The sequence below is a fragment of the Pteropus medius genome, unplaced genomic scaffold, assembly GCF_902729225.1.
Source record: "Pteropus medius unplaced genomic scaffold, Ma_sr-lr_union100, whole genome shotgun sequence".
Classification (NCBI taxonomy): Eukaryota; Metazoa; Chordata; class Mammalia; order Chiroptera; family Pteropodidae; genus Pteropus; species Pteropus medius.
Genome location: NW_024344378.1, coordinates 9,215,863 through 9,240,727, shown reverse-complemented (window position 1 = coordinate 9,240,727; position 24,865 = coordinate 9,215,863). Strand labels below are relative to the sequence as shown.

General features: G+C 46.6%; 1 protein-coding gene across 2 annotated transcripts in view; it reads right to left on the bottom strand.

The window, feature by feature from the left end:
- Positions 1 to 24,865, bottom strand: part of GFRA1 (GDNF family receptor alpha 1) — a 186,312-nt gene that overhangs the window by 22,111 nt on the left and 139,336 nt on the right. For both annotated transcript variants that reach the window (XM_039871127.1, XM_039871128.1), the window contains 2 exons: positions 5,987 to 6,096; positions 3,294 to 3,428 (listed from right to left, as the gene is read on the bottom strand). In XM_039871127.1, the coding sequence (XP_039727061.1) occupies positions 3,294 to 3,428; positions 5,987 to 6,096 (245 nt within the window). The remainder of the gene's footprint in view (positions 1 to 3,293; positions 3,429 to 5,986; positions 6,097 to 24,865) is intronic.

Genomic DNA, 24,865 nt, shown 5'->3' with positions numbered 1-24,865 from the left:
CAATATTCCAGTGGTGTTCACATTAATTGGACAGTAAAATTAAACAGCAAAGACTATCATTCACTGTCACAGAGCACCTACTATGAGGCTTAGGCATTGCTCACAGTACAAATCCAACCAATTTCTTTAAAAGAAAAGCCTATCCCAGAGCTCATCAATAATATAGTGAAAATTTAACTAAGATCACTTTTTTTTTCCCTTTCTGCTCCCAGTCTTCCAGAGGAAATCTGCATAATTAGTTAGGAGCAGCCCTGCTTAAAAGAAAAGTTTAAAATGTAAAACTTTAAAAGCTTATTACAATTTCATGGGATTAGATTGTTTTTATGGCAAGAGTAAATTGGTTGTGTGTTGTTCCCTTGCCCAAAATGAATAAAAAACAGTTTTTAATCAGGTCTTCGGGGATTTGGCCTGGATTTAGGAATTTTTTTTATTTCGTATTCATTGTATAAGAAATCAAACTCCTCCATTTGGGACCTGAATGTGCAAATTGTTAATATATGACTCTTAGCTGGCATTTTTCGATACACAAGACAGAATAATTTAAGCCTACTATTCCTCTTAGAAGTGACATTTTGTTCTAAAAGTGTTATCCTTTAAGTTCAGAAAATTGGAAACTTGTTTTCTACAATTTTACATTTTTTAGGCTGCAAGAAACAGCTTCACATTAATAGAGATGCTTTTTATGCCCCTAGCTACGTTACATGGCTCAATGGGTGGGTGAAACATACCGAAAGGAGTATGTGGGGGACTGGTTTCCTTGAATGACCCAGAACAAGGACGAAAGAACAACTAAACCTTCCTTTTTCTCGTTAAGACATGCAGATTCAGGAGGCCCTTTGCTATTCATTGGAACTACCTGTGCTTTCCAGCGTGTTGGCACTGGCACTTGGGGAGTTGGTTTATTTTGTTCATTTGCTCATTCATTCATTCAAATGTCAATGGAACATGTACTAAGTGCCAGGCACTGCTTTGTACCAGGTGTGCAGCAATGAATATCATTGACAGCAATGAAAGACAGAAGTTCCTGCCCTCGTGGAGGTCACATTATGGGCGGGGAGACAAATAAGTAAAATATACAACCCATTAGGTGGTAAGGAGTACTCGGAGGAAAAGGACAGAGGGGTGAGGCACAGGGAGCACTGGATGGGAATGGGGGACGGCAGTTTGGACGAAGTGGCCCAGGAAGGGGAAGGTGGCATCTGAAGAAAGACTTGAGTGACAGTAACAGTCACCTCCACCTTCAGCTCGTTCTGCTTTCTTCCCCTCGCATCTGCCACGCACTTAGGTGCAAAAATAACTGTCTCCTCCCCCAATAACCAGAAGTAAACGATAGGCTGGAGTCTTGTTTATGACAGGGGAATTGGGGGAGGTCTGGTTAATCTGAAGAGAGCAGAACTGGGTTATTGCATTTGGGCCGAAATGTACAAATTCCAATTCCTTCTACTCCAGGGCCTTTTGTGAGAGACTGAATTTACAGCCCTGTATCTTTGGTATGCTGTGCCTCTTCTAATCAAAGTTTAAATAAAATGACTATACAACATTCTGGCTGGCTTTGGTCCCTGTTGAAGACCAAATGCATTTATTTTTATTGGAAAGTCATTAGCAATAAGATACCAGACTATTCTTCCCTTTACCGAAATATTATTAAGCAAGGACAGCCTTAGTTTCTTTGTGAGGGAGCAGCTTTCCAGCCAGCATGGGTATAATCTTTCCCTCGCTGACTTCTATTGCCATTGCTTTATCTTCATTAAATCTCGTATTCTGCCAGAAGAGCATGCAAGATGTAAAGAAGGAGATATATTACACACACACACACACACACACACACACACACACACACACACACACATACACACTTTTTTAAGGCAAGACCAAACAAGAGGTTCAAGGCTAGGCGAATGACTCCATCCTGAGACTAGTTTTGCCAGCTTGAATTTCACTGAAGTATCCAAAAGCTTGTTTTAGTTTTAATGGTTTGGCTACAGCCACATGACTCAAGTATGTAGTGAGCAAATCACTTAAATTAGTCTTGTCAACAAAGGAAACAGTGAGAAGGTTTTGGAAGTAACATGTGCCCATGGTAAATTGTTAGCTAATTCCTTAAAAATCAGCCACGATACAGCAGGGCATCATGGAGAAATTGTCACTTGAGGACAGGAGGTGGCTAAGCCTTGATTCCTAGAAACTTGGTCCACACCTGCCACCAGGAAGTCGCGCCTAGTCCCTGATGTTCAGGCATATCTACTTGTTCAGTGGGTCCTTCGATATCAGGCATGACAAAGAACCCTCAGGGGGCAGGGGACTGCAGAAGGACCTCAGCCTTTGGATCCTATCTTTGGCACAGACGATCTAAGTGAAGACTGGCCCTTTACTCAACTGTGAAATGAAGATAATAATGCCTACATCTCCTAGGATTCTTGTACAGATTACAGCAAAGGAGCTAATGTATAAATCACACTCCCTGTACACTGAGTTGAAGGCACCCCAATAAATTCATGGTGGCTGCCACAATTCAATGTGAGTGAGGTACTCAAGCATCCCAGCTGGGTCGTCTCCTTGAGCGTGCAGATCTCGGCGGATAGAAGGGAGACCTGGCACCAAGCTTTTGAAGTTCATCCGATGAAAGCTGATGTTCATACCCGTTCATTTCTCTCTATCCCTCTCCCTTTAGGAAACGTCTCCCAATTGCCTCAAGGATACTGAAGTCATAACGGATACTGTTTCTAGGCAGGAGTCCCCCACCCGCACCCCCGAGTGCTTGTCCCTGTCTCCCAAGATAATCGACCATCCCGAGGCTGCTGGCTGTAGCACCAGCTTCTCTCACTCAAGGATGCTTGTCCTCTGAGCCAACCCGGAACATCCGAGGGGCTACTGATGTTAATATTCTCATTTTTCGCAGACAGCCCTTGGAGGCCCACTCTCATCTAATTTGTCTGAGTGCCTCACATCGTATATTGCGTCCAGGTTTTAAGAACCTTTGGAACAGGCTCCGTGCTGGTTGCCAAGATCAGAATTTGAGCTATGGGTAGGGGTGTTCTTTCCCACGTAATGTACCCTCGGTTATTTGAATCTCTTGCTCTCTTGGCAGCACCCAGTTCATCACTTGTTCTGTTCCCTGCTGCGTCGTTACATGGTGTGGCCAAAAGGCATTTGATTCACCATCAGGGATCAGGAAAACAAGGGACAAGAAAGAGAGGGGGGAGGCAGATACAAGAAATACGGAGTTACAACTTGAGCTCAGGAAGAAAAGCGTGTCTGTATGCTCGTTTCTGGTTTTTTTTTAAAAAACTCACTAAGACACGTATTGTCCTTGAAGAAATTCAAGAACTTCAAGCACTCTTCCAGGTCATTCCCACTGTTACTGCAGTCACACCACGGGGCCACGCTGAGGCTACTGGAGTCTATGTAGTTGGGGGTCATGACGGTACCTGGAAGAGTAAAAACAAGATGTTTTATTCTTGTGTGATGATCTGAACTTCTCTATACCCTGAAAAGAAACAAATGTCCCTCCAATGGCAAAGGCATTGTGGATGATTACAAACACTGCGCTTGCTGAGTGGTAAATTATGTTAAGCAGTGCATTTTCTCGGCAATTTATCTTGTGCACACAAAATAATTTACATATTTACTTAAAAAATTATAACAGAACTCCTTGAGCTACACTTAGGGTGTTTTTTTTTTCCCCCTGAAATGGTATGGATGTCATAGAGTAGGAGAGAATTGACGTTGAAAGCATGAGTTACCAAATCCCTTGCTTTTTCTGGAAAATGTCATTAGTCTTCATAAATAGATAGAACTGGTTTTCCATATCTTAAAAAACCTTTTAGGACTTTGAATCCATTTCCCTCAGAAGCAAATGGCTTCTTCAGAGAAACACATGGAAGCTTCAAAGCTATCCTTGTGGGTTACCCTACATCTTGAATGTATACAATGAGGCCACTGCTCACCAGACTCTCAACAGATTTAAATAAAGTCTGTCAAGTTGAGAATGAATTGGAAACAAACAGCGAAAATTCTCTAAGCTGATGGCTCCTGGAGCATCGTCTCAATAGTCTTCAAAAGTCCTCAGAGAAATACGGGGTGGTCTTTCTTGCCTCCATCTTTCTGTATCCATGGTTTTTCTCACGAATTCTGTACCGGCACAACTACACAATGCATTTATACTTAATACAACCCAAATGTCTTCTCCTGGGTGGCTCACACTAGGCAATGCCTTCTCATGCCAAAAAGTTTTCTGTTTTTATATATCATGTGAGAGTAAGAAGTCACAGGCAGTCAGTGATCCACAGGGTATACTGGGTTCACAAGCAGAAAAAAAAAAAATTCTTTGTAAGCTCTTCTGGGTCAAGGGCGTGTCTTCTTTGCCCTACATTCCTTACTGTCTTGAACTACATCATATGCCATTTTGCTTTCAGATGAGAACTTCCACTAAACAGGCCTGGCCCCATAGTGGCTCCCTGACATATGGAACAAATAGGCACAAGCTTTATCCTGAAAGAAGTTAGAATCCAATGACCGGCGCAGAGGGAGAGATCTGGACCCAACAGAGAAATGAATTTTGGTCTGTAGAATGCATTGCCTTGACCAATTATTCCCCTAAGTGATGAGGATTTCGACATCCTCAGGCATGTAACAGTTTGCCAAGCCAGAAATGCCTGGAAGCCCTGCATCTTGCACTCGTGGAGGATTTAACAAGCGTGTCTGACTGGAGGGATACGGACTGAGGTGTCAAGAGTAATTATATCTGGGAGTTGATTTGTAGATCTCCTTTGGGCGTCTCTGGATCTTTTTAAAAACTTTGTACAACGAGTATATCTTAATTACTTCTGTTATTTCCTAAATCTGTAATTCCATAGTTGATAAGTAACCCCTTCTAGAGGCTTATTTAAGAAAAGGAGAGAGTGAATGCCCATTTGGAATACTGACTTAAGGAAGATACACTCTCGTTGGACATAGCCATAAAAATGGTCAGTAACCAGTGAAAGGTATGACCCAATGGGACACAAGTGTCCTTTCAAAAAAAGTTGGGGTGACTGCGCAGCACCTATAATATCTCTGCATTAAGTAACATTGTTTGATTTTCCCGATGACTCTTGCTGAAGACACTCTGGTGACAAAGAATTTAGTCTGTGCTGTCATTCTTGGTGGGATGTTCCTCCTTCCTGGCGACTTGTGTGACCCTGGCAGGAACACACATCCTGGCTGGGCCATCACGCTTCTGACAACTGTGATTTCCCTCTGGCCTCCGCAGCCTTCATTACGTGTTCGTTCGTCCTCAAACATCAAACGTGCTGGAACCCCGTCACCAACGCTTCCGCAGTCCCCGAGACCCGGAGCACCATCCTTTCCTCCTGCCTGCCCCACTTATCCATGGGCACAGATTCACCTCAGTTCTGGCTCTCTTTCAACTCACTGGGGCCTGGTGTAACTGCTCTGTCCCCCCAAATGCTGACAACCTGGTTCTCCTCAAGCCTCAGGGCTTGAAGGACAGAAAGCACAGTTTCTGCTGTGTCTATTCTCAGGGAAAAAAGTTTAGGCTGAATCCGCCCCTCCCCACCCACACCACCCCGACACCCCACCACCAACCAGGAGCTGAATTACCAAGAATATTAATGGTGAGAAGGACCCTAGCAGTTGGGGTTTTTTTCCCCCAAGGGCCATTAGTTCCCTAATGCAATTAACTTGGTTCGACTTGCTTTCCTCTTCCAAAACCAGACTTTTTTCGGTACTTTTGTTCTGCGTAGTCACTTCTCCAAACGAGATACTTCTCAAGTCTTCACCCTGCTAGCTTCCTGCCTTTGCCTTTGCACATCCATTATCCTCCTGTTTTCTGTTTTCATAGGCGAGTCCTCAAGGCCTGACATCAAAACCCCAGCACAGAAGGTTTCTGGGAGATCGTTATTTGCACAGGCAGTGGCAGGCTACAACGGGAAGAGTCTGTGAGTGTTTGTGAACCAGACTTTTTTCCCTGTGCCGCTTCTCTTACCAATAAGCCCTGAGTAGGCCAGAAGGCAGTCCGCATAGTTTTCCTTGAGACAGCTGCTGACAGACCTGGACTCTGGCTGGCAGTTGGTAAAAAAATCAGCAAGGCGAGACCTGCAATAGGAAGAAAAGAGGGGAAGGCGCTTTAAAATATCCTGAGCCTCTAGACAGACATAACTTTTCTTTCTTCCTTTGTCGATATGCCTTCCTCCGCCCCGCAAAATGTAGAAAACGTGAACTCTTTAAAATGTTAGCATCCTCTCTTATACAACCCCCCATCTGTCCCCACCCTCCCCCAGCCCTCGCCCACCTGTGTGTCTGCGTATTTGCAGAGAAGTCTTCAGGGCGTATAACTAAAAAAATCTAGGTGCTTTGAAGTTTCCATTCAATATTTATTTCTGACTAGGCTTATTTGCATCTTTAGAAAATATGCGTCTCTACACACACACACGGGAGATCCACACTGGGAAAATATTTACTTTATACAGAAATATGTCCCTGGCATCAAAGTAGGATCCTACAGCCCATCTGTGCCCGTAATTCCTACTGGCTTTAAAAATATGTGTATCTGTCTTGTAAGTCATCTCTCATCCGCCAGCACTGGGGCAGTCATTTCTTTCAGCCAGGTGACAATGGGGAGGAGCTTGCCTTTCTGGAACTGTAGGAAAAGGCCAAGAGGGACAAGGTGACGCTCACTTTGGCTGTAGTTCCACTGTCTCTGACTGGGTATGATGGGCCTGCAGTTGGAGGTGGTGCGTGGAGGGTCCATGGATCAAAACGTGGCATCTGTCTGGAGTTTGCAAACTCCCCAGGGGCCAGCACGGTCCGCCCAGAGGCCCTGGGTAGTGGCGAAGTTGCAGAGACCCAGAAATAGAGAGGGGGCCGCAGACATGCTGGTCTGAGGAGGAAGAGGCCTCTTTGTGACCAACTGGCTCTTTTAATCTGAAGAGGATATTGTTGGAGAAATTCTGCTTGAGAGCTGGGCCACCTCTGAGGTCATCTCAGCAGACAACAGCTCTGTTTCTGTGTGAAGAACACAATGGACTGCCAGAGAATTTCAATTATCTGGCAATTATGGGAGACAATGAACGGTTGTCTCAGCTTTCTTCTCTTTAGCTCCCCCGAGTTGGCAGGCAACATACCCAGTGCCGTTTTCACTTCTTTCCTCTCAAGAAACTGTATTTACTTAGCGTATTTTATGATATATAAACACACAGACAGAGCACAGCGAGATGTGTGATGGTCACAAAGGTTTGTAAAAGCTGGGTAGGAAGCACACGTGTGGTCCCTTTACCGCAACTTGAACTAGAAGGGGATTTAAAGGCCTGATGAAATCATCCAAGTTCACAGCACACTGCAAAGGCTGCGCCGTGAGACTGGTCTCTCCTTGAACCCTTGTAAACAAGGCGTGTCTGAGCCTCCCTATCCGTGCCGATCTGTGCACTCCGTATGTCATGTGCCTGGTTCCATCACTGTGAGTCCCCGGGGCAGATGCTGGAGCTCTGCTTTATTTTCTCTGCACGGCACCTGACACTCCTCAGAGAGACCCTTTATATGGCTTCCCAGGCCGGGCCATGTGCAGAGCTAAGTGGCTTGGCAAAGTCCTCCATATGAGACTTCTGCATGCACGTGTGTGTGTGTGCGTGCGTGCACCCGGATCTCTCCCACTGTTGGAGCCTTGCTGGTGTTTTCTGACTCTAATTGAACACGCTGGAGCGCATAAAACCTGGCCATTTTCTGTAGCCCGGTTAAAGGATTTATTTTTCGGAGGAACTCCCTAAAGATGGCTCAGGCTGACTCAATTGGCTCCAACGGGACCCAGCTTGGATTGAGTGTTAATTTCAGAGGTATCTGCCTGGTTGTGGAAGTTAATGATTTAGTGGTACTAGGCTTCTAACCCCGCAAAGGCCAAGTACAGCTCAGGCAGCTGAGGCTCCAAGTTGTGCACACAACCTGATCAGCTCTCCGCCCTGGCAGCCCTGTGCTCCCGGCCCTTCTCCCAGACATGGACGGAAGGTCGCTCTGTCCACGTGTCTCCTGTCTCTCGTGGTCTCTTCAGTCGACCATTAGCTGCACAGCCAGCCCCGTGATGCGAATTGCTGTCCTTCAGCACGAGGCTACTGCCACTAGACTCATTTTGCTTAACAACCTCAGAATTGACTCACAATTGGACTCTGGAATGGAAGGCTAATTGAGTCAGTCTGCTGCAGGGAGCATAACCCTGATTGGGAGAATAAAACTAGATGTACTGCTCTGAGCAGAACCTTGGACAGGCTGGTTTTTGAGAGATCATCAACACAGATCTTGGCTCTAAGACAAGCACAGCCAGCGGAGGGAAAGAGGGTTTCAAAAGAATCGCGAGCACATGCAGCACCACTAAAACACCACCGTTTCCATGGCTCCTTCGCATCTGACCCAGCTACCCGTGACGTGTGTATGTGGAGACAGGATGGTCACATTATAAAATTCATATTTACAGACAGAAAAGCTGCAGTGAGAAGTTTATACAGTCGTGTGCTGAAGCCAGCTCATTACCGGCTGACTGGTAAATTTTCAGGAGTTCTGCGCGTCGGTTAACGTCACAGCGGTAGCTCGAAAGTGGGCTTGGCGGGAATATTTACACCATGGTAATCAGCAAACGCTGCAAAGGAGGGCTCTGTGTTGTTCTTAGAGAACCAGTTGTTAAATATCCCTCAGCACTGGATGTGGTCAATCCTGCTGATAAAACATGCCTGTCCTGGGGGTCGGTTCCAGTCCTTTCTGGACAGGTATCCTCTCCCATTCCCAGTCACCTCTGGCCCACATGGAATGCTGGAGCACCAGTTAGCCTCCAGTCTCTGGAACCTTCCAAAGAAAGGAAACAGGCCTCCCCCAGATTCCTCCTTCCTAACTTCTCCCTTCCTTCCTTCTCTTACCAACACGGTCCTCTAAAATCTCTTAAAGCAACGTGTGTAAATGGTTACACGTATTGACAAAGCAGCTAAATTCTTGTCTGTTCCATTGACTGAATGATGTGTCAAATGCTTGTGATCTAATGATGAATAATTTCTCTGCCCCTGAACTCAACCGACAGTCTAGAAGCTGAGAGAAACAAGTAGAAAGATTATAATAATACAGTGGCTATTTCTTGATAAAAGGTAAGAAAAGCTGCTAATAAAAATAATACCTAACATGAATGAAGTATTTAGTATATGCCAGGTATGTTTTTACATGCATTATATTTTTTCCTGACAACTCTAACTAGGTAGGGACCGTTATTTTATTATCCTAATTTTCCACATGAGGAAAACACAGCCTACCACATTTAGACTGGAGTTAAATCGTGAGTAGCAGAAGCACGACTTTAAAACCACACATTCTGATCCCACATCCTAAGCTTTTAACACTGCACAGCTTCAGAGAGGCCGTGATATTGGGACTGAAATTTGGGAGGATGTGTAGGATTGATCAGGTAAAGGTGGAGTGGGGGTATCCCAAGCAGAAGGAGGCAGCATACGAGAAAGTAACCACACTCAATAACCCCAGGTTACAATAACAAAGTGTGGGTGCGTGCCAGGCCCTGATCTCAGTGCTTGACATGTAGTCACATGTTTATTCTCACGACAACCCGAGCAAGTGATACTATGGGCCCCGTTTTACAGATGAAGAAACTGAGGCAAAAAGAAGTAACGTAACAACTTCCCCCCAGGTAGTAGAGCTGGAACGGGACCACATGCACTCTGACTCCAGAGCTGAGATCATCCTCGACCACCGCACTTAACACATGTATCATCCAGAACATTGGGAGCCATTCCCTGGGGCCAGCAGGGCAGCAGGATGCAAACGGTGAGTGACCAGAGATGGTGCTGGCAAAGCCGCAGAGCCTCGAATGACCCAGGTGTTGGGACTTTATCCTAAAAGCAATGGGAGCCACCGAAGGATTTTAAACGGAAATAATAGGATCGGATGTGCATACCAGGAAGGCTCTTGGATCTCGCTATTGTTTTGCAAAGATTTACTCAAAACTTACTACTCTGTGCTCTCACTGTCGCAGCCGCAATGGGCAGGGCAGGAAACTAGAAGTGATTACTTGGGAGGCTGCAGCCAGCAGTGAACCAGAAGGAAGAACAGAGGCCGGAAGGGGAGGAAGGAAGGAGGATGCGCTGAGAGGTGAGCACCGACAGAATGGAAGTCAAGACCGCAGAAAGGAGTGGGTAGACTCAGGGCATGGACACTCAGCACACAGTGGGGCCACAAGGGGAAAAACAGGAATGAGAGAGGACAGGCCTGCTATGCCCACAGCCCCAGCACCCGGCCAGGACAGCCCCTCTGCACACTCTGGGTTAAGAATCATGCCGTAATCTGTTTGAATGGTGTCCCCACCTGGGCTGCAGAGATCCAAACTAGAAAGCTTTAATATCCAGTGTAGGATTAACAAAGAAAACCCACAATTAGATTTCTTTTGGAGACATGAAATCTCCATGACGACAGCAGTGATGAACGTGATTGTTTTTTTCTCTGAGAAAATGAAAATGAAATGAATAGGCACTAATGTAAAAATGTATCTCCCTCCGAAAGAGAAAATTTCCCACCCTTAAAGAGGAGGAAAATGCCGGCAAATGCCAAGTTGGCCTTAGGAAATCTGCTGAAGAGAAAACAGTGGTTTATGCAGAAAATATCATATTAAAGGAAGCATGCTGTTAACTGGAAATAGAAAAATGATTAAAATGATAAAATCTAGGAGAGTCTTCTCAAACAGCAGATGGTCTTTTGACAGTGGGGAAAATAAATCATTTCTCTACTTTTTCTGCAACCCTTTTAGGAAAATAATGTTATGGCGAATAGGTAAAAATCCTACTAGAAATGCCCAGGTTAACTCATCCTGGATTATCCTAATCCCTTAAATGTTTCTCCAGGACAAACCCCACTTGGACACAAGCCGAGTGACTGGGGGGACTGAGCCCTGGACTGAGAGTAGTGAGATCTTGAATGAGATCCAGGCTCTGACACCAATCAACCTGAATTCCTAAATCCGTTGCTTACTTACTTAAATTCTTGGATTTCCCTCCCACTTCAGAAATACAGTCCGTGGGACACTTGAAGCTACTTGGGGTGGGGTGGGAGAGACATTTGTTTTTAAAACATTATTATTCCCCTTCCCATGACTGCATTCTGCCATTACACATGATTTTAGTGTCAAGGCATTTGGTTTCCTTTGAGTATAGAGACCAGGATTTTTCTAGAAGATCCCCTCATCTCACATACAAGCTCAGGACCGAAGAGGTGAAGGTCCTACCCAGAGTCAAGTAAATGGTGGCAGATGGCCCTCAATGCGAAGAGGAATTGCCCTAGAAGGAAAAATGCAGAGGGTGTTGGACTTGAATTTTTCTGGGATTTAAGTCATCAAGTGTATAACTGCTCTTCTTCTGCTACCATTAGTCTGCTTTCTGGTGTTCCACCCCCGGAGCCTCAGCGAGCTCTCTGAATGCAGTGCAGGAGCTCAGCAGGGGCCAGACAATGCAGCCGGGACTCTGCAGAAGAGGCTATGGAGTAGGCCTTCTCTTTACTGTGGCTCTTTGGCCCCCACCAGTGCCCAACTGAGAATGGCAAGACCTGATGACCGGGGAGAAACCCAGAACCCTGGGCATAAGATCACTTTGTTAATCCACTTGTGTAAGAAATCACTAGTGTTTTTCTCTGAGCGCAGTGTGAACATCAGGACTCTAGAGTCTCGGTTTTCAATTCGAGCCATTTAATTTCTGAACGCTTTCGTCATCAGTCAGGGAGAGGAAGCAAAGGATGACAGGCTTGGGGGTGACACACACCTGTTTCCAATCCCAGCCCCATCTTTTATGCTCTCGCGCCTTCACAGGTTATTTCATATATGCAGCTCTCAGTTTCTTCGCCTGGAAAATGGGGCTGATGCTATCCAAAAATACTTTAAATGGCTACTGTGGGGTCTAAATGACAGTTATACAACGTGCCTCACTCAGAACCCAGAATACATGTCGCGCAATAAATATTTACTTCTCATCCCTTCAGTTTTTCTCCCCAGGCCCTGGTCCATTCCAATGTAAGACCCTTGCAGCAAAAACACACAGCAAGCCCGGCATGGAGAAACATACGCCTTTGCCCACCTTCTGCTGCCTCCCTGTAAGACATACTTTGAACAGGCTACGTCTGTGTAACGGAAGGCAGCAACTTTGACCAAAATGAATTTGAGAAGTCCAAAGCCACGAATCCTGTGGCGTGACTTAAAACCTCTCAGTCATATGAGGTCATAAAATAAAGGCATTTTAAGAAAAGCTATTTTATTTTCTCAGGGGCTTAGGGGAACAAAGACATATGTTTAAAATAACTAAATATCAGTAAGTTTGTTAATACTGCTAATCTCTTATGCAGAATAAAAATAATTTGAAAAACATGCAGCTAATATTAGACCTGGGACGACAAAGCAAGAGCCCTGGAATGGTAATTTTCTGGTACAGTGACACAAAACAGATTTTTCACTTTCTGTTTTTAGAAAATTACCTTAGCCCTTCTTCTCCGACAGCCGACTGGAGAGCACATCTGGAGAGCATCCTTTAGCAAATCAGAGCCTATGTTAAATACCTTTCGCAGGGGATGTTTTCTGGCCTTGCTGCTCCCCGCTTTGGGCTGTGCATGTTGGCTTCCTGAAGCAAAGGCTCATCGTTTGCCCAGGAGCCAGCTGTGGTCCTGGGGGAGGGTGGGGTCAGGAGGCCCTTTGGAAAGACCAGGTCCGCCCCCAGTCTGGGAATGAGCCTGTCCACTCTGAAGCAGAGGCCCTGGGGCGGGGGAGTTCACATACCCCAGCCAAAGATGCCAAAGGTTCACATGTCTTGTGTCTCTCAGCCTCTGAACACGGATTCCCACTCCTGGTGGGATGATTAAAGCCTCGGCCGACTGATGTGCTTCTCGAGGACTAAGTCAGACCATGGCACCATGTTGTTGAGAAAGAGCACTCTGACATCCAAGAAGCCTTCAAGACTTGCTTGGCGCCTCTGTTTCCTGGGACAGGAAGGGCCCTGAGTCCCTGCCAGCTTCATTCTGACACTCAGGAGGCTACGACCCCTTTAACAAACTCCTGCTCCCCACTCACCCTGAGGAACCCCAATCACGGTTGCTCGTCTGGCTTCTTGGGAGCTTCTGGCCCAGCACCTGGGTCACCAGAGGCTGCAGTCACTGCCCTCCGGGCTTGACCCACAGGGCTGTGAGAAAGCCTCACCCATGGAAGAAAGAGTGCAGGGAACAAAGGTGATGCCAAGCATCATTTTTGTCCACACGTCCTCCTTGGGGTATCTCTCCGGGGGAAGGGTGAGTGAAAGCTGGCTGCAGGGCAGAGATGTGATATCACCTTAGCCTTTCTGATCACATCAAACTGCAGCAGCCCCAAGGGAGGTCTAGGTCAGCATCCGATCAATCGCAATATCCCTCATGAAGCCACCTTGCCTGAACACTGACAGCCATCAATCAACAACCGCAGAGAGGTTGACAGGGTTTGACGGCTAATCTCTACATGGCAAATGTGAAAAGCAAGTTATAGTAGTTGGCAAGGGAATCCATTCCAACCCAGAAAGGGCTCTGGGTAGCCTTTGATCAGATGCTCCAGGCTGCCCTTCCGCCAGGACCTCCTTCCCACCCCCACCCCACCCTCGTCAGCCAATCTTTCCAACGCGCATCCTGACAGTCCTGGTATAAGCAGACTGTAAGTCATAACGGGAGCACAGAAATATTGCAAATAACCCTATGTGGCGTCGCCAAGTCAATAAAGTTGTTTTGTACTATCCACGCTACGACATGTCCATTAGTGCAGAAAACCCAGCTTTGGCAGTACTCGTTTTTATGGGAAGAAATTGAGGGAGAAAACAAATTGGAGGTTTTCTGGATGCTGAAATTATCATAAAACTCTCAGATAGCCAATAGCTTTCTGATGAGAGATGGCAAGTTAGTGACTCTGGGCCACAAGGAGAAACAGAAATCTAGATGCTCAACCAATCTTTCCCAAGTAGAACCAGAGCGTAGACTGTCAACCAGCATGGTGTGGATTTGCTTCATGTAGAATTCTGCAGGCACCTCCATCTTCAGGAGCGAATTACAGAAGCTGCCTCACACTCATCCTGGAACCCAAGAATCTCCAAATCACCTGCGCTGGAACTCTGGGCTGCAAAGGTCACCACCATGGTTTCATTTAATTATTTATCCCCTCTCTTGCTTCAGAAAGAATTTTGAGATGCATTCTGTTGTAGCTTTGATGCAACAGAATAAAAGTAAAAAAAAGTGAGAGAATTAGGAGCCATTGGTAGATAAGACCGAGGGAATGGTGCAGCTGGTATAGATGGCTAGATGAAAGCTACTGATTTGGCTCTGTGCTTTTGAGGAACCTCTGGGAAGAGCGGGGAATAACTGGTTCCACTAGTCATGATATACCAAAATTAAAGTCAAGATAGAAGCTCTCAGAAGAGAGCCGGTAGACAGAATAATGGTCCCAGAAGATGTCTACACTCTAATCCCTGGAACCTGTGAATATGTCACCTGACATGGCACAGGGGCCTTTGCAGATGTGATTAAGGCTAGGGGCCTTAAGGGAGAAAGATTATCCTGGATTGTCATGGTGGGCCCAGTGTCATCACAAGGGTCCTTAAAAGTGGAAAATGGAGACAAGATGAAGAAGTCAGAGTGATGTGATGAGATGAGAAAGGCTGGTCTGGCCTCTGCTGATTTTGAAGATGGAGGGAGGGGCCATGAGCCAAGAAATGAGGGTGGGGAAAAAGGCGAGAAAATGAATTTAGCCTTAGAGGCTCCAGAAGGAATTTAGCTCTGTGGACACCATGGTTTCAGCCCAGTAAGATCTGTATAGGCCTCCAGAACTGGAAGCAAATAAATTCGTGTTGTTTAAAGCCACCACGCTTGTGGTAATTTGTTACATCAGCAACAGACGACTAAACCACTACTAAAGAGCAGTATACAGTAGAGGTTTTGAATATAGAGTATGCAAATGGCCAGGACTTAAATTTCTATCTGCTCACTTACTAACCATGACATTTGGGGCAAGTACCCTAACTTCTCTGAAGCTTAATTTACTCTGAATGAATGACATTAAGTCCTTCGAAGTATTACTAGAGGATTAGGTACAGCTGGCACCTAGCACCTGTTTACGACTGTTCCAGATTCCTACATGAGGACAAGACTCATCAGTGCTGGTGTCCTCCGTTCTACTCTGGACCAGCCCAGGAGGTCCACTCTGACCTTGAGACCTCCAGAAAGGCTAGGGTAGAGATACTTCCCTTCGAATCCATCTGCTAATAACTTGGCATATGAAACATCTTGTCCTGAGGTCACTAACCCATCTGCTCAAGGTCTGTAGATGCTCAATAAGCCCAGGATTAACCTCAGACCCATTCCTACCATTAAGACCAAGGGGAGGTTTCTCCTGTGAGTTCTCCACACCTTCAAGCAGAGAAATGTGTTTTATAGGCCAATGGAATCGTGCCTAAGGAAACAGGCTGAGGCAATGCTACAGGTCTCTACATGTGGTCCCCACGTGATGCCCTCTGCTGGCTTGGCTGGCATCAGGCCGATGTAAATTTAAGGAGGTGCTATCTGCACCCTAACAAGGAAGTGTTGCATCATGATGGCTATAGCCAGAGAAACCGAAGTCTAATGACTGTAGGGAAACACAAGTAAATTCTAGAAATTATCCAGAATGATGCCTGGCCTCCTTCGGTTAAATCTTGCTTCTCTGGGAGTTCCCAGAAGATGAAATATTAAAATTACACAGCCTCTCTTGACTTTAATAATTTGCAAGACTCCTCTCACTGCCCCCACACCCAAAGAATGAGCACTAAATACCTCTGTGATACCTGCGCCCCAAGCTCCAAGCTCTGCTCAGCAGCGCGTTAATTCACCTTCTCCGCACTGAAGGAGCCTAGTTTCTGCTGCCCCGGGAGGGCATGTGGAAAGGGGAAGGCAAAGGGATGTGTGAATGGTGAACAGCCTGCACTTGCACACACAGACTTTAAGCAGAAACACATGAAAATAAGATCCCCTATTAATCTTTAATAGGGTTGCCGACCTCCTAAGGAAAATTATGCTCAATAGTAAATATACACTAGGTCAATTTTCCTCCAGGCAAGTTGTTTTAAGGTCAACAGAGAACTCGAGCTCAGCAAATAGCTGGTCTCTAATATCTTCCTTTCCTGATGGGGCATTGCTGAGGAGACAGGGAATCGTGGCATATACATCAAAAGAATAAATTCCTTACTCCATCGCCATCAGAAGATAATTCCCACCATCCCCGCCCTCCCCCCAGAAAATCCATAACTCTTCTTTGGAATCCACTTTCATGTTTACCATCTTCGTGTTAACAGCACACTCCCAGCCCCTCACCCGCTGCCTAGCCCCTTTTTCTACATTTTATCCTAAAGCTCTCAGCTAAATTTAAAACTACATTCCTCCCTCCTTTCTCTTCAGGGCAGAGAAGCTGATTTGCATGGTCCACGTAAGCTATTTTAATAATAAACCGTCCCCTCAACCATCTACCCATCCAGGTGATCTTAAGGCTTATTTGGACCCATTCACAGTGATCTCAAAGGTCCCCACTGAGACCTCTCACCGACCCCCTCGCCGGCTCCGCGTCTGAAGGAGGGCACCAGCTTCAGCCTTCCAGCCCATGTCAGCTCTCCATCATTTTTTATTTTATAACCTCGCTTTGTTAATAGTTTTGCCTTCATCCTGAGAAGGTGAACACTTAGGATTATGCCCACTATAAAGTAGATGTTCAGTAAGTATTTGTTGAATGAGTGAATGAATGAATAAATGAATGAATCTGAGTGCTATACTCTACAGTTCCAGGCACTTACAGATCGATACTCATGGCAAACATCTCGGTGTTACACGTTCAACAAGGAGAAACAGCAGGTGCATCTAATTGCTTCCAGACACTTTACTAACATCTACCTTTACTTATAGCCAGTCACTGTGCCCAAGGATTCACAGGCCTGTGTCACTCAATACCAAATAATCTGACCAGCCAAGTGAGCCTTTTTTTTTTTACAGGAGAGGATACTGGGATCCAGAAAGGTCAACATTCAAAGTCATAGAGCAGGTAAGAGTTAGAGTCAGATTTTGAAAAGAAGACCACAGATTCTCAAGCTTGTATTCACCCTCAACAGCACTGTAAGAAGAATTAACGTTTGACTTTTAAATTTTAGTTCTTGGACTTTGCTACCATTTGGATGTGAATTGTGTGTTCAAGAAGCCAAAATCTGACTTAAGTGGATATAGTAATCTACACTAGTAAATTCTATCATTTACTAGGGTAACGATAGAATTAGTGGGCATACTTTTTGTTTAATAGTGCTTGTAGTTTAAAAAATAAAAATGTCATATCTGTTGTTACCCCAGCCACAATTGTGCTGACTCTCCTGTGTCCTGTCCTAACTCTCAATATCCTGCAGGCCCATCTAGCTGCCACTCCTTCTCATCCTCCGCTTTGCAGATTCCTTTGAGAGGAGGATGAGGCCCATCAGCCTCGGTCACCTGATCAACATTCTCCAAGGCAGGGGCCCCTAACCCTTGGGCTGTGGACCAGTACTATCAGTGGCCTCTTAGGAACTGGGCCACACAGCAGGAGGTGAGTGGCAGGTGAGGGAGCAAAGCTACATCTGTATTTGCAGCCGCTCCCCAGCACTAGCATCACTACCTCAGCTCTGCCTCAGATCATCAGGCATTAGATTCTTATAGGAGTGCCGGTCTCTGGTACCAAAAAGGTTGGGGACCGCTGCCTAAAGTTGGTGACTCTCTAAGTGTGGACCCCAGACCAGCAGCAGCATCTCAGGCAATGCTCCAGAAATGCAAATTATCAAGCCCCAATTCCTGAATCAGAATCTGATGCCCATGTAGGCTAGAGTTGGAACACCACTGCTCTAGAGAAACGGCACTTGGGAGAAGTCCCTGACCCACCCCTCTGCTCTGTGCAGGTACATTCTATGCTGACAGCACACTCATCTCTGACCCTCTGGACCCCGTAAAGCACCTGGTGATCTAGTTCTGCTAAACCAGTCAAGGAACCAACCACCAGCCAGGATGTGAAGCAAAAAGCAAACTTTCTAAACCATAAAACTAATTTTAGCTAAAAAAGTTTCCGCCAGAATTTTTGAACCTGGAACTTCCCATTTGCTTTCATCTATTTTCACAGAAAAGGTTTTCTAGCAGGACAGCGTCAAGGTCCTTTGCTGGAGTGCACATTCTTGGAGAGATAGCATTCTGTCTCCCCAGACCCCCATACTAAGAAGTTCGCAGCTGTTAGATGGAGCCAGCTAACTCTCCAATAGATATTCCAAGTGCTGGGTGAGCAGAGGAATCTTGAACTTCCAGGTTCGTGGCCTTTCCAGGTCTAAGGGTTAGCCCTTGCTCAATGTCATTATAATCCTTTCTCTCTTACCATGGTAAGTGGTCACAGAGCAGGAAGAACAGAATGGTGCTGCACCTGAGGTGGCCCACATCACGATGCATCACTCCATCCCAAATTCCAAGGAGCAGAGCTTTACCTGCGACACTCTCCTGAGCTCCTACTTAAGAGAAAAGTGCCACTGAGTCTTTCCGGGCACCAAAGGTTTTTCTACATCAGCCCAGAGTTCTGCCTGACTGAGTTAATATGATGCTGAAATCCCCAGCCACGTCGAAAAAGAGAAAGAAGCACTGTCTGTCAGGAGGGCATCTCTCAGAAATGGAAAGCAAGCTGGGCTGGGCACAACAGCAACCACGTAGCCCCTCAGTGACAGCTGGTGGGAGGCTCAGCTGTTCTGGAATTCTCAGGACCCATTTCCACCCAGAAAGTCTCTGGCATTGGGTTCCCACAGACATCCTGCAGCCTAGCCATCCTGACCTGCTGGAGCTGGACGGGATGGGTACAAGGTGGCCACACACACCCAGACTGTCTTAGTTCAAGGACACCGTGGGAACACTTGTGCACACACATGTCTGCTAGCCTGGTCCTTCTAGTGCAGCCATTCTCAAAATGAGGTCCCAGAAATCTCGAACTCATCTTTTAGGGTCCGTGAGGTCAAAACTACTTTCCCAGCCATATTAAGTTCTTATTTACCTTTCTCAGTCTCATTCTGTCACACAAGTACCAGGAAGTTTTTCCAGAGGTCAAGACATAGGACACTGAAACAGACCGAATGCTGAAGCAGATATAAGAAGCCAGGTAGCTTCCAGCCAAACACTAGATTTCTAAAAGTGTAAAACAATGCCACACTTCTCCTTAAGGTTTTTTGTTTTGGAAAATATAGCGATTTTTAATAAAAATGTTGTTATTTATAGTAACATGTAATGGACGTCCAGTATTATTTTTAAATGAAGCAATAAATAGATAAACACTTCCTTAGCTTTGATTCCCAATATGATAAGTATCAACGGATTCACCTACATAAGCAAGAGCCCTTTGGGATCCTCAGTAATTTTTTAAGAGTGTAAAGAAATATGTTTTGTGAGGGGCATTTAAGCCCTATCTTGACAAGATCCAAAGGTCTCTTATTTCAAAATTTTATTTTAAAATGAATAAATAAAAAGTGAAAATAAAGTCACCACCAGTAGCCAATTCCACACACCCAAAGTGGGTGGTCAGCAAGATCACACATTTATACCAGAAGTGGGTGGCATGGTGTACAGAGGCTGGGCTCTGCGGCCCGACAGACCCCCTGGGTTGTCACTGCAGTGGCATCACTTGGGTGACTGCAGAAGTTGCTCAAGGTCACACCTCGTCATTGGTGAAATAAGGAGGATGGTGACAACACCCACTTCCGGGAATGTTGTGAAGTGCTCGGCACAGTGCCTGGCACACAGTAAATGTCAAATAAATGTTGCTCTCCTTGTCATCCTCCTCGTCACCATCACCGTCATCCACACATTCCAGCCATGATGTCCCCAGCTCTGGAGACCTGGGGCTCCGGCATCCGGTACGACGAGCCACTCCGCACGCGGCTGTGGCTTGCTTCCTAACGGGGTGATCGGATGAGTCACAGCACAGAGCCACCCAGAAGAGAGGAAGGTGCATATTCCGTGGCACTGAGTCAGTGACCGCCCTTTGCTGGGTAGCACGGATCACTGACTCAGACACAGGCACCTCTAAGAACCCTTTATTCACCGTTACCCCACGTCACTGCGGTAGCGCGTGCTCCAAGAGGCTGCCAGTGGTCGGTACCCCCACTGCCTATTCAGTTGAAACAATAGTGAATCTACGACTCCAGGCCCAACAATCTCGTGGCCAGCTCCATTCACGTCTTCCTGTGTGTATCTTTGTGTGTCAATAATTGTCTATTCTGGGCAGGAATGTGCTTGAGATGACACATGCGCCAAACTCCTCTAACTTTGTCCACCCCCACCTTCACCCCCATTTTTCCCTAATGGTACAAAACTGAAAAGATGGTGATATATAAAGCCTAGCAACACGGCCTCACATAACGGGCTGACATTTCCACATGCTGTTGAATGCCGTGGGTGCACACAAGTGTAAAGCAGTAAGAAGCTACCCCCTCCACCCACAAATCCTACTTTTAAGGTCTCTGCTATTGGGCAGAAATGTTTCATTTGAAATCTGAGGCTTTTGTTGTTCTCTCTGATAAAAACTTGTGGAAAGAGGGAGGGAGAGACGGAGTGAGTTTCCTCTGTTAGGTGGCAGGCACTGTGCTGATACGTTTGCATGGACACCTCATTCCACCCTCACAGCTGCCCTGTGAAGATGGAGTCATTACGCCCATTTCTAGAAGCGAAACTGAGGCCTCCAGCTGCCCACGTCCTAGAACGAGCCAAACCAGGATGCGAGCCCAGGTCCGCCTCACTCACAAGGACAGCGACAGCGACCGGGAAAGGGAAAACGAAAAGTTCCAACTCCAGCTCGGTGTGGTACTTTTCACATTAAGCGTTCTTTTAAATTCTTGTTTTTCTTGGATGCAACAGTTTCTGCATAATTAATTGCTTTGAAAATTACAGAGCAATTTCCCATTCACTGAGTTGGAAATGCCCATGGAAATGGAAATGGCAGCGTGACTGCAGGGTACCTAACTTAGGGCGATGCCTGGGTCAGGGTCTGGGGTCTCCTGGGTGGAATGGAATGCCAAACTTGGCTGTGAGACCTGGGCATGAATTATACATGGCAGCCACCTGTAAACGGGCAAATTTCCTCATACACAAATGAGAATGCTCTGAGTCACAGGCTATGGGTGCTGACTCATGTGGGATGCCCTTGGATCCCACAGGCTGTTGTCTGCGTGAAGGGACAGCCCCCTAGGAATACTGGGGTCTCCATTTTCCCCATTAAAATTTGACCCCATTCCCTACTCAGTGGATAAAACATATTTTGAGATATATGATATGGAAGCATCCCTTTTTCTTGAAACAGAGAGTGTAAAATCTCTGCTTTGCTCTAGGCTTCAAGGAGAAGCTAGTTTCCTTGCCTACGAACTACATGGGCCCTAGTACATGAAACAGCTGCTGGGCAGAGCAGAAGGGTCCCCTTTGAAGAGGATCACGCTGCATGGAGAAGCAGAGGGGATAAGCCAGGGTCTCTCTCAGATGCTCCCAGTCTTAGACAAGGTGGTCTGAAATCTAGGGCCCCCGAGATCCCCGTTAAGTCCTCACTCACCCCTACCTATTTCAGCACTTCTGGCAACGACTCCAGGTCTCTCGCCCACCGCAGGCATCGTTTACCAGCACTGCACTGAAGATGCAGCCCATAAAACCGAGGCTTTTGTGATTAATGAAATGCCCACAGGGAAAGGAGAAGGAAGGAAGGCAAACACCTGGATGAACCCAACCCAGTGACATAACCATGGATTATTTAGAACTGGCTGTCACTCTGTGACAGCAAAGAATTCATCTCCCGTGACAACGCACAGCCAGGTCCCTGATATCTGCTGCTTTGGAATGGGTGAGGGTTGAGGACTCTGAACTCCAATGATGGTGCAGCAAGAGTCACGAAGTCCAACCAGGTGAGCGGGGGCTCTTGGGAAATAGGCACACGACTTACACATCTATGACCCGGAGTCAAACAGACTGCATTCAATAAATGTGACTGACTTCATAATAATAATAATAATAATAATAATAATAATAAATAAAAACCAGTGTGGTCTGGGAGGATTTTTTCCTATTTGTAGGAATAACTCTTGCAATCACTAAGCTGTCACAGAGAAACCCCTCTGTAATAAGCACTGAGTGCTCAAAAGGAAATTAGATAACAGCGTTAATGAGCATGTACGACCTGCACAGTTTTTTCTTTTTAAATGATGCCAAGAGGCTCTGATGGACATTTTGTCCTAACTCTGTGAAAACTCTCTTTAAAGCTGATGCTGTCTGAGCTGCTGAGCTGTGAAGAGCGTCTGGATTCAGAGGCTGCCCGGGATTATCCTGCTGCCTGTCTGGGATGAAAGGCGTTAAGACTGAACAGTGTTAAGAACATTGTATTCTTGTCATGAAAGACAATCATTTGGAAGCAGTAACAGAAACTAGGTTTCAGAGTTAGCAAGACCAAGTTGATTCCCAAATTCTCCACGTGGGAGCTGGGCATTGCCTGCTCATCACACCGGCTGATCGTCCCTGTGCAGGGTGGTGGGGCTGATAGAAACAAATAATCAAAACAAGTAAATAAATTATATAGTGTGTTATAAGGCGATAAGAGCTTTTAAAAAGTGAGAGGCAGGTAGCGGGGCTGGGAGCGTGCAGCGGCTTACAGTGTTGAATAGGGTGGCCAGCGTGAGCCTCCGTATGAGGCTTAAGGAGACGTGGAGGTGAGGGAATTTGCCTGGGAGCATCTGGGGAAAGAGAGGTCCTGGCAGAGACAACGGCCGAGCAGCAGGACATGTCTAGCACACTGTAAGGCTGGCAAAGGGACCAATGTGGCTGAAGCAGAGGGAGCAGAGGCAAGATGGCTGGAGAAGAGGCCAGACAAGTAAGGGCAGGGGAGCAGTTCATGTCGAAATTTGGGGCCACGGAAAGCTCTGTGCCTTTGCCCTCTAGTGCCTGGCCGTACAAGCCTTCAACTTTCATGTGGACAGTCTTATGCACTCACACTCAGCCTCTTTTTCTGAGCCCAGTACTCCTTGCCTCTGATAGTGGACTCTGCTGACCCTGGCTTCTGCTATACTACACCTTCCCTTTGGCCTCAGTGGCTGGTCTAGGGATGGGGACATGATCCAAACAAGGCCAATCAAAGTCCTTAACTGGGATTTTTCTAACGGGTTTCAGTAGGGGAAGAGTCTCCACCTCTCTGATCATGAGGTGATAAAATATGTGCGTAGGGCTGCTGGTGGCAGCTCTCACCAAGAAATGGTACAAGAGAAGGAAGTGGACGAGCAGAGAGGTAAGAGAGAAGAGTACGGCCATGTCCAACTACCATCCCTACCCGGTCCCATGGGTTAGTACGACTCCCTCTTTAGCCCTAGAAAGCTTAAATGAGGTTTCTGTCATGGATGAAACGAGTCCTGACGGACACACCCTTCTGTGTAGTATGGCCAAAACAATTCATCCCCTGCCTCCAACCCAAGAGACAAGTCTGTCTGTCTTTCGTCTGTTCCCATCCTGGCTACTAACTCCATTACCTGCAGGTTTCCAGGCTGTGGAGGCCCACGTTACCCTCTGCCTATGCCAGGTGTTCAATAAATCACCAAGTTCTCCCCTCCATGGTGCCTATCAAGCTTCCCAACTTCCGCCCTGTTCTCCTGGTCTCCCTTCATCTAGTCCACCTCAAGAACCCCCTACTGGCCTCCTGGCCTCGCCCCACTCCAACTCTCCCTCCTTGCTACCCCCTGGGAACTCTCCGAGGCCCAGCAGATGATGTCTCCTCCCTTATCAACTGTGAGGGATAAAATCTAACACTTCAGCATGGCAGCGGAGGCTTCCAACACCTCGCCTTCCTATTGCACTGATTTTTCTCCCTGTGTCTAGGATGGTTCCCAGCTCCATCTCTTACCCCCACTTCATTCTCCCCAAACTGAGTACCTACCTGACTTTCCCTGCTTCTCAGCCACCAAGGCTGGGTCCGAATCTGGCTCCTGAGACCCTCCACTATGACACGTCCTCCCCTCTCCCCCACAAAAAATATATGTGGTGCTCTGTTTAGGCTTCCTGGGTGGATTCAATCCCATTTCTTTTCCATCCACTTTTATACTGAAAGACAGTAAGACGGTTCTGGTGCCCAGACTCCATCTGTCCACATGGATCTAATAACCAACAGAATGCCCCAAAGTAAAGAAAAGGAGTCCGATTCTGTCTCAGGGCCAAGAGTGGCAAAGTGACTTCGGCGAGGACGTGGGCAGGTGTGGAAAATGCGGCTGAGGCTCTGACTTTGGGCAGGGGTAGGGGGAGGAGAATTCAGAGTAAATCTAGACAAGCATTTTTTAGTGACAGCGTGTTTTAGGCTCCAGGAGAAACAGACAAATGGCTTCACACCCACCTCTGTCAAAGTAGAGATAAGAAAAGAGATAGGAGACCGTAAGATAGAGCAAGTGGTAGCAGGCTCCTCCCTGATTCGCAGTTCAGGTTACCCCTGTGAGCCAGGGAGCTGACACGCTCCATCCTGCACTGCTTAGCTGGTGCTAAATGGCCACATGTCTTGTCTCAACGCCCAGGCTGGGGCTGGAGACCTGGAAGATCCAACAAGAAGCATATTCCTCCCCGCCTGCTGAAATCAAGGAAAAAGAGGTGGCAGCAGAGGTCAGAGGGCATCCTTCTTCTCTCATGATCATGACAGCCCTCTGCACACACCTAGGAGTCTCCCGCGGGGGTCCAGGTTGCCTCCGGCTCAGAGCCTGGGTTGCAGGCAGCTTGAGCAGGTGGAGCGCATTAAAAAAACAAGCTATTTGACACTCCAAATGCACTGCTAAAG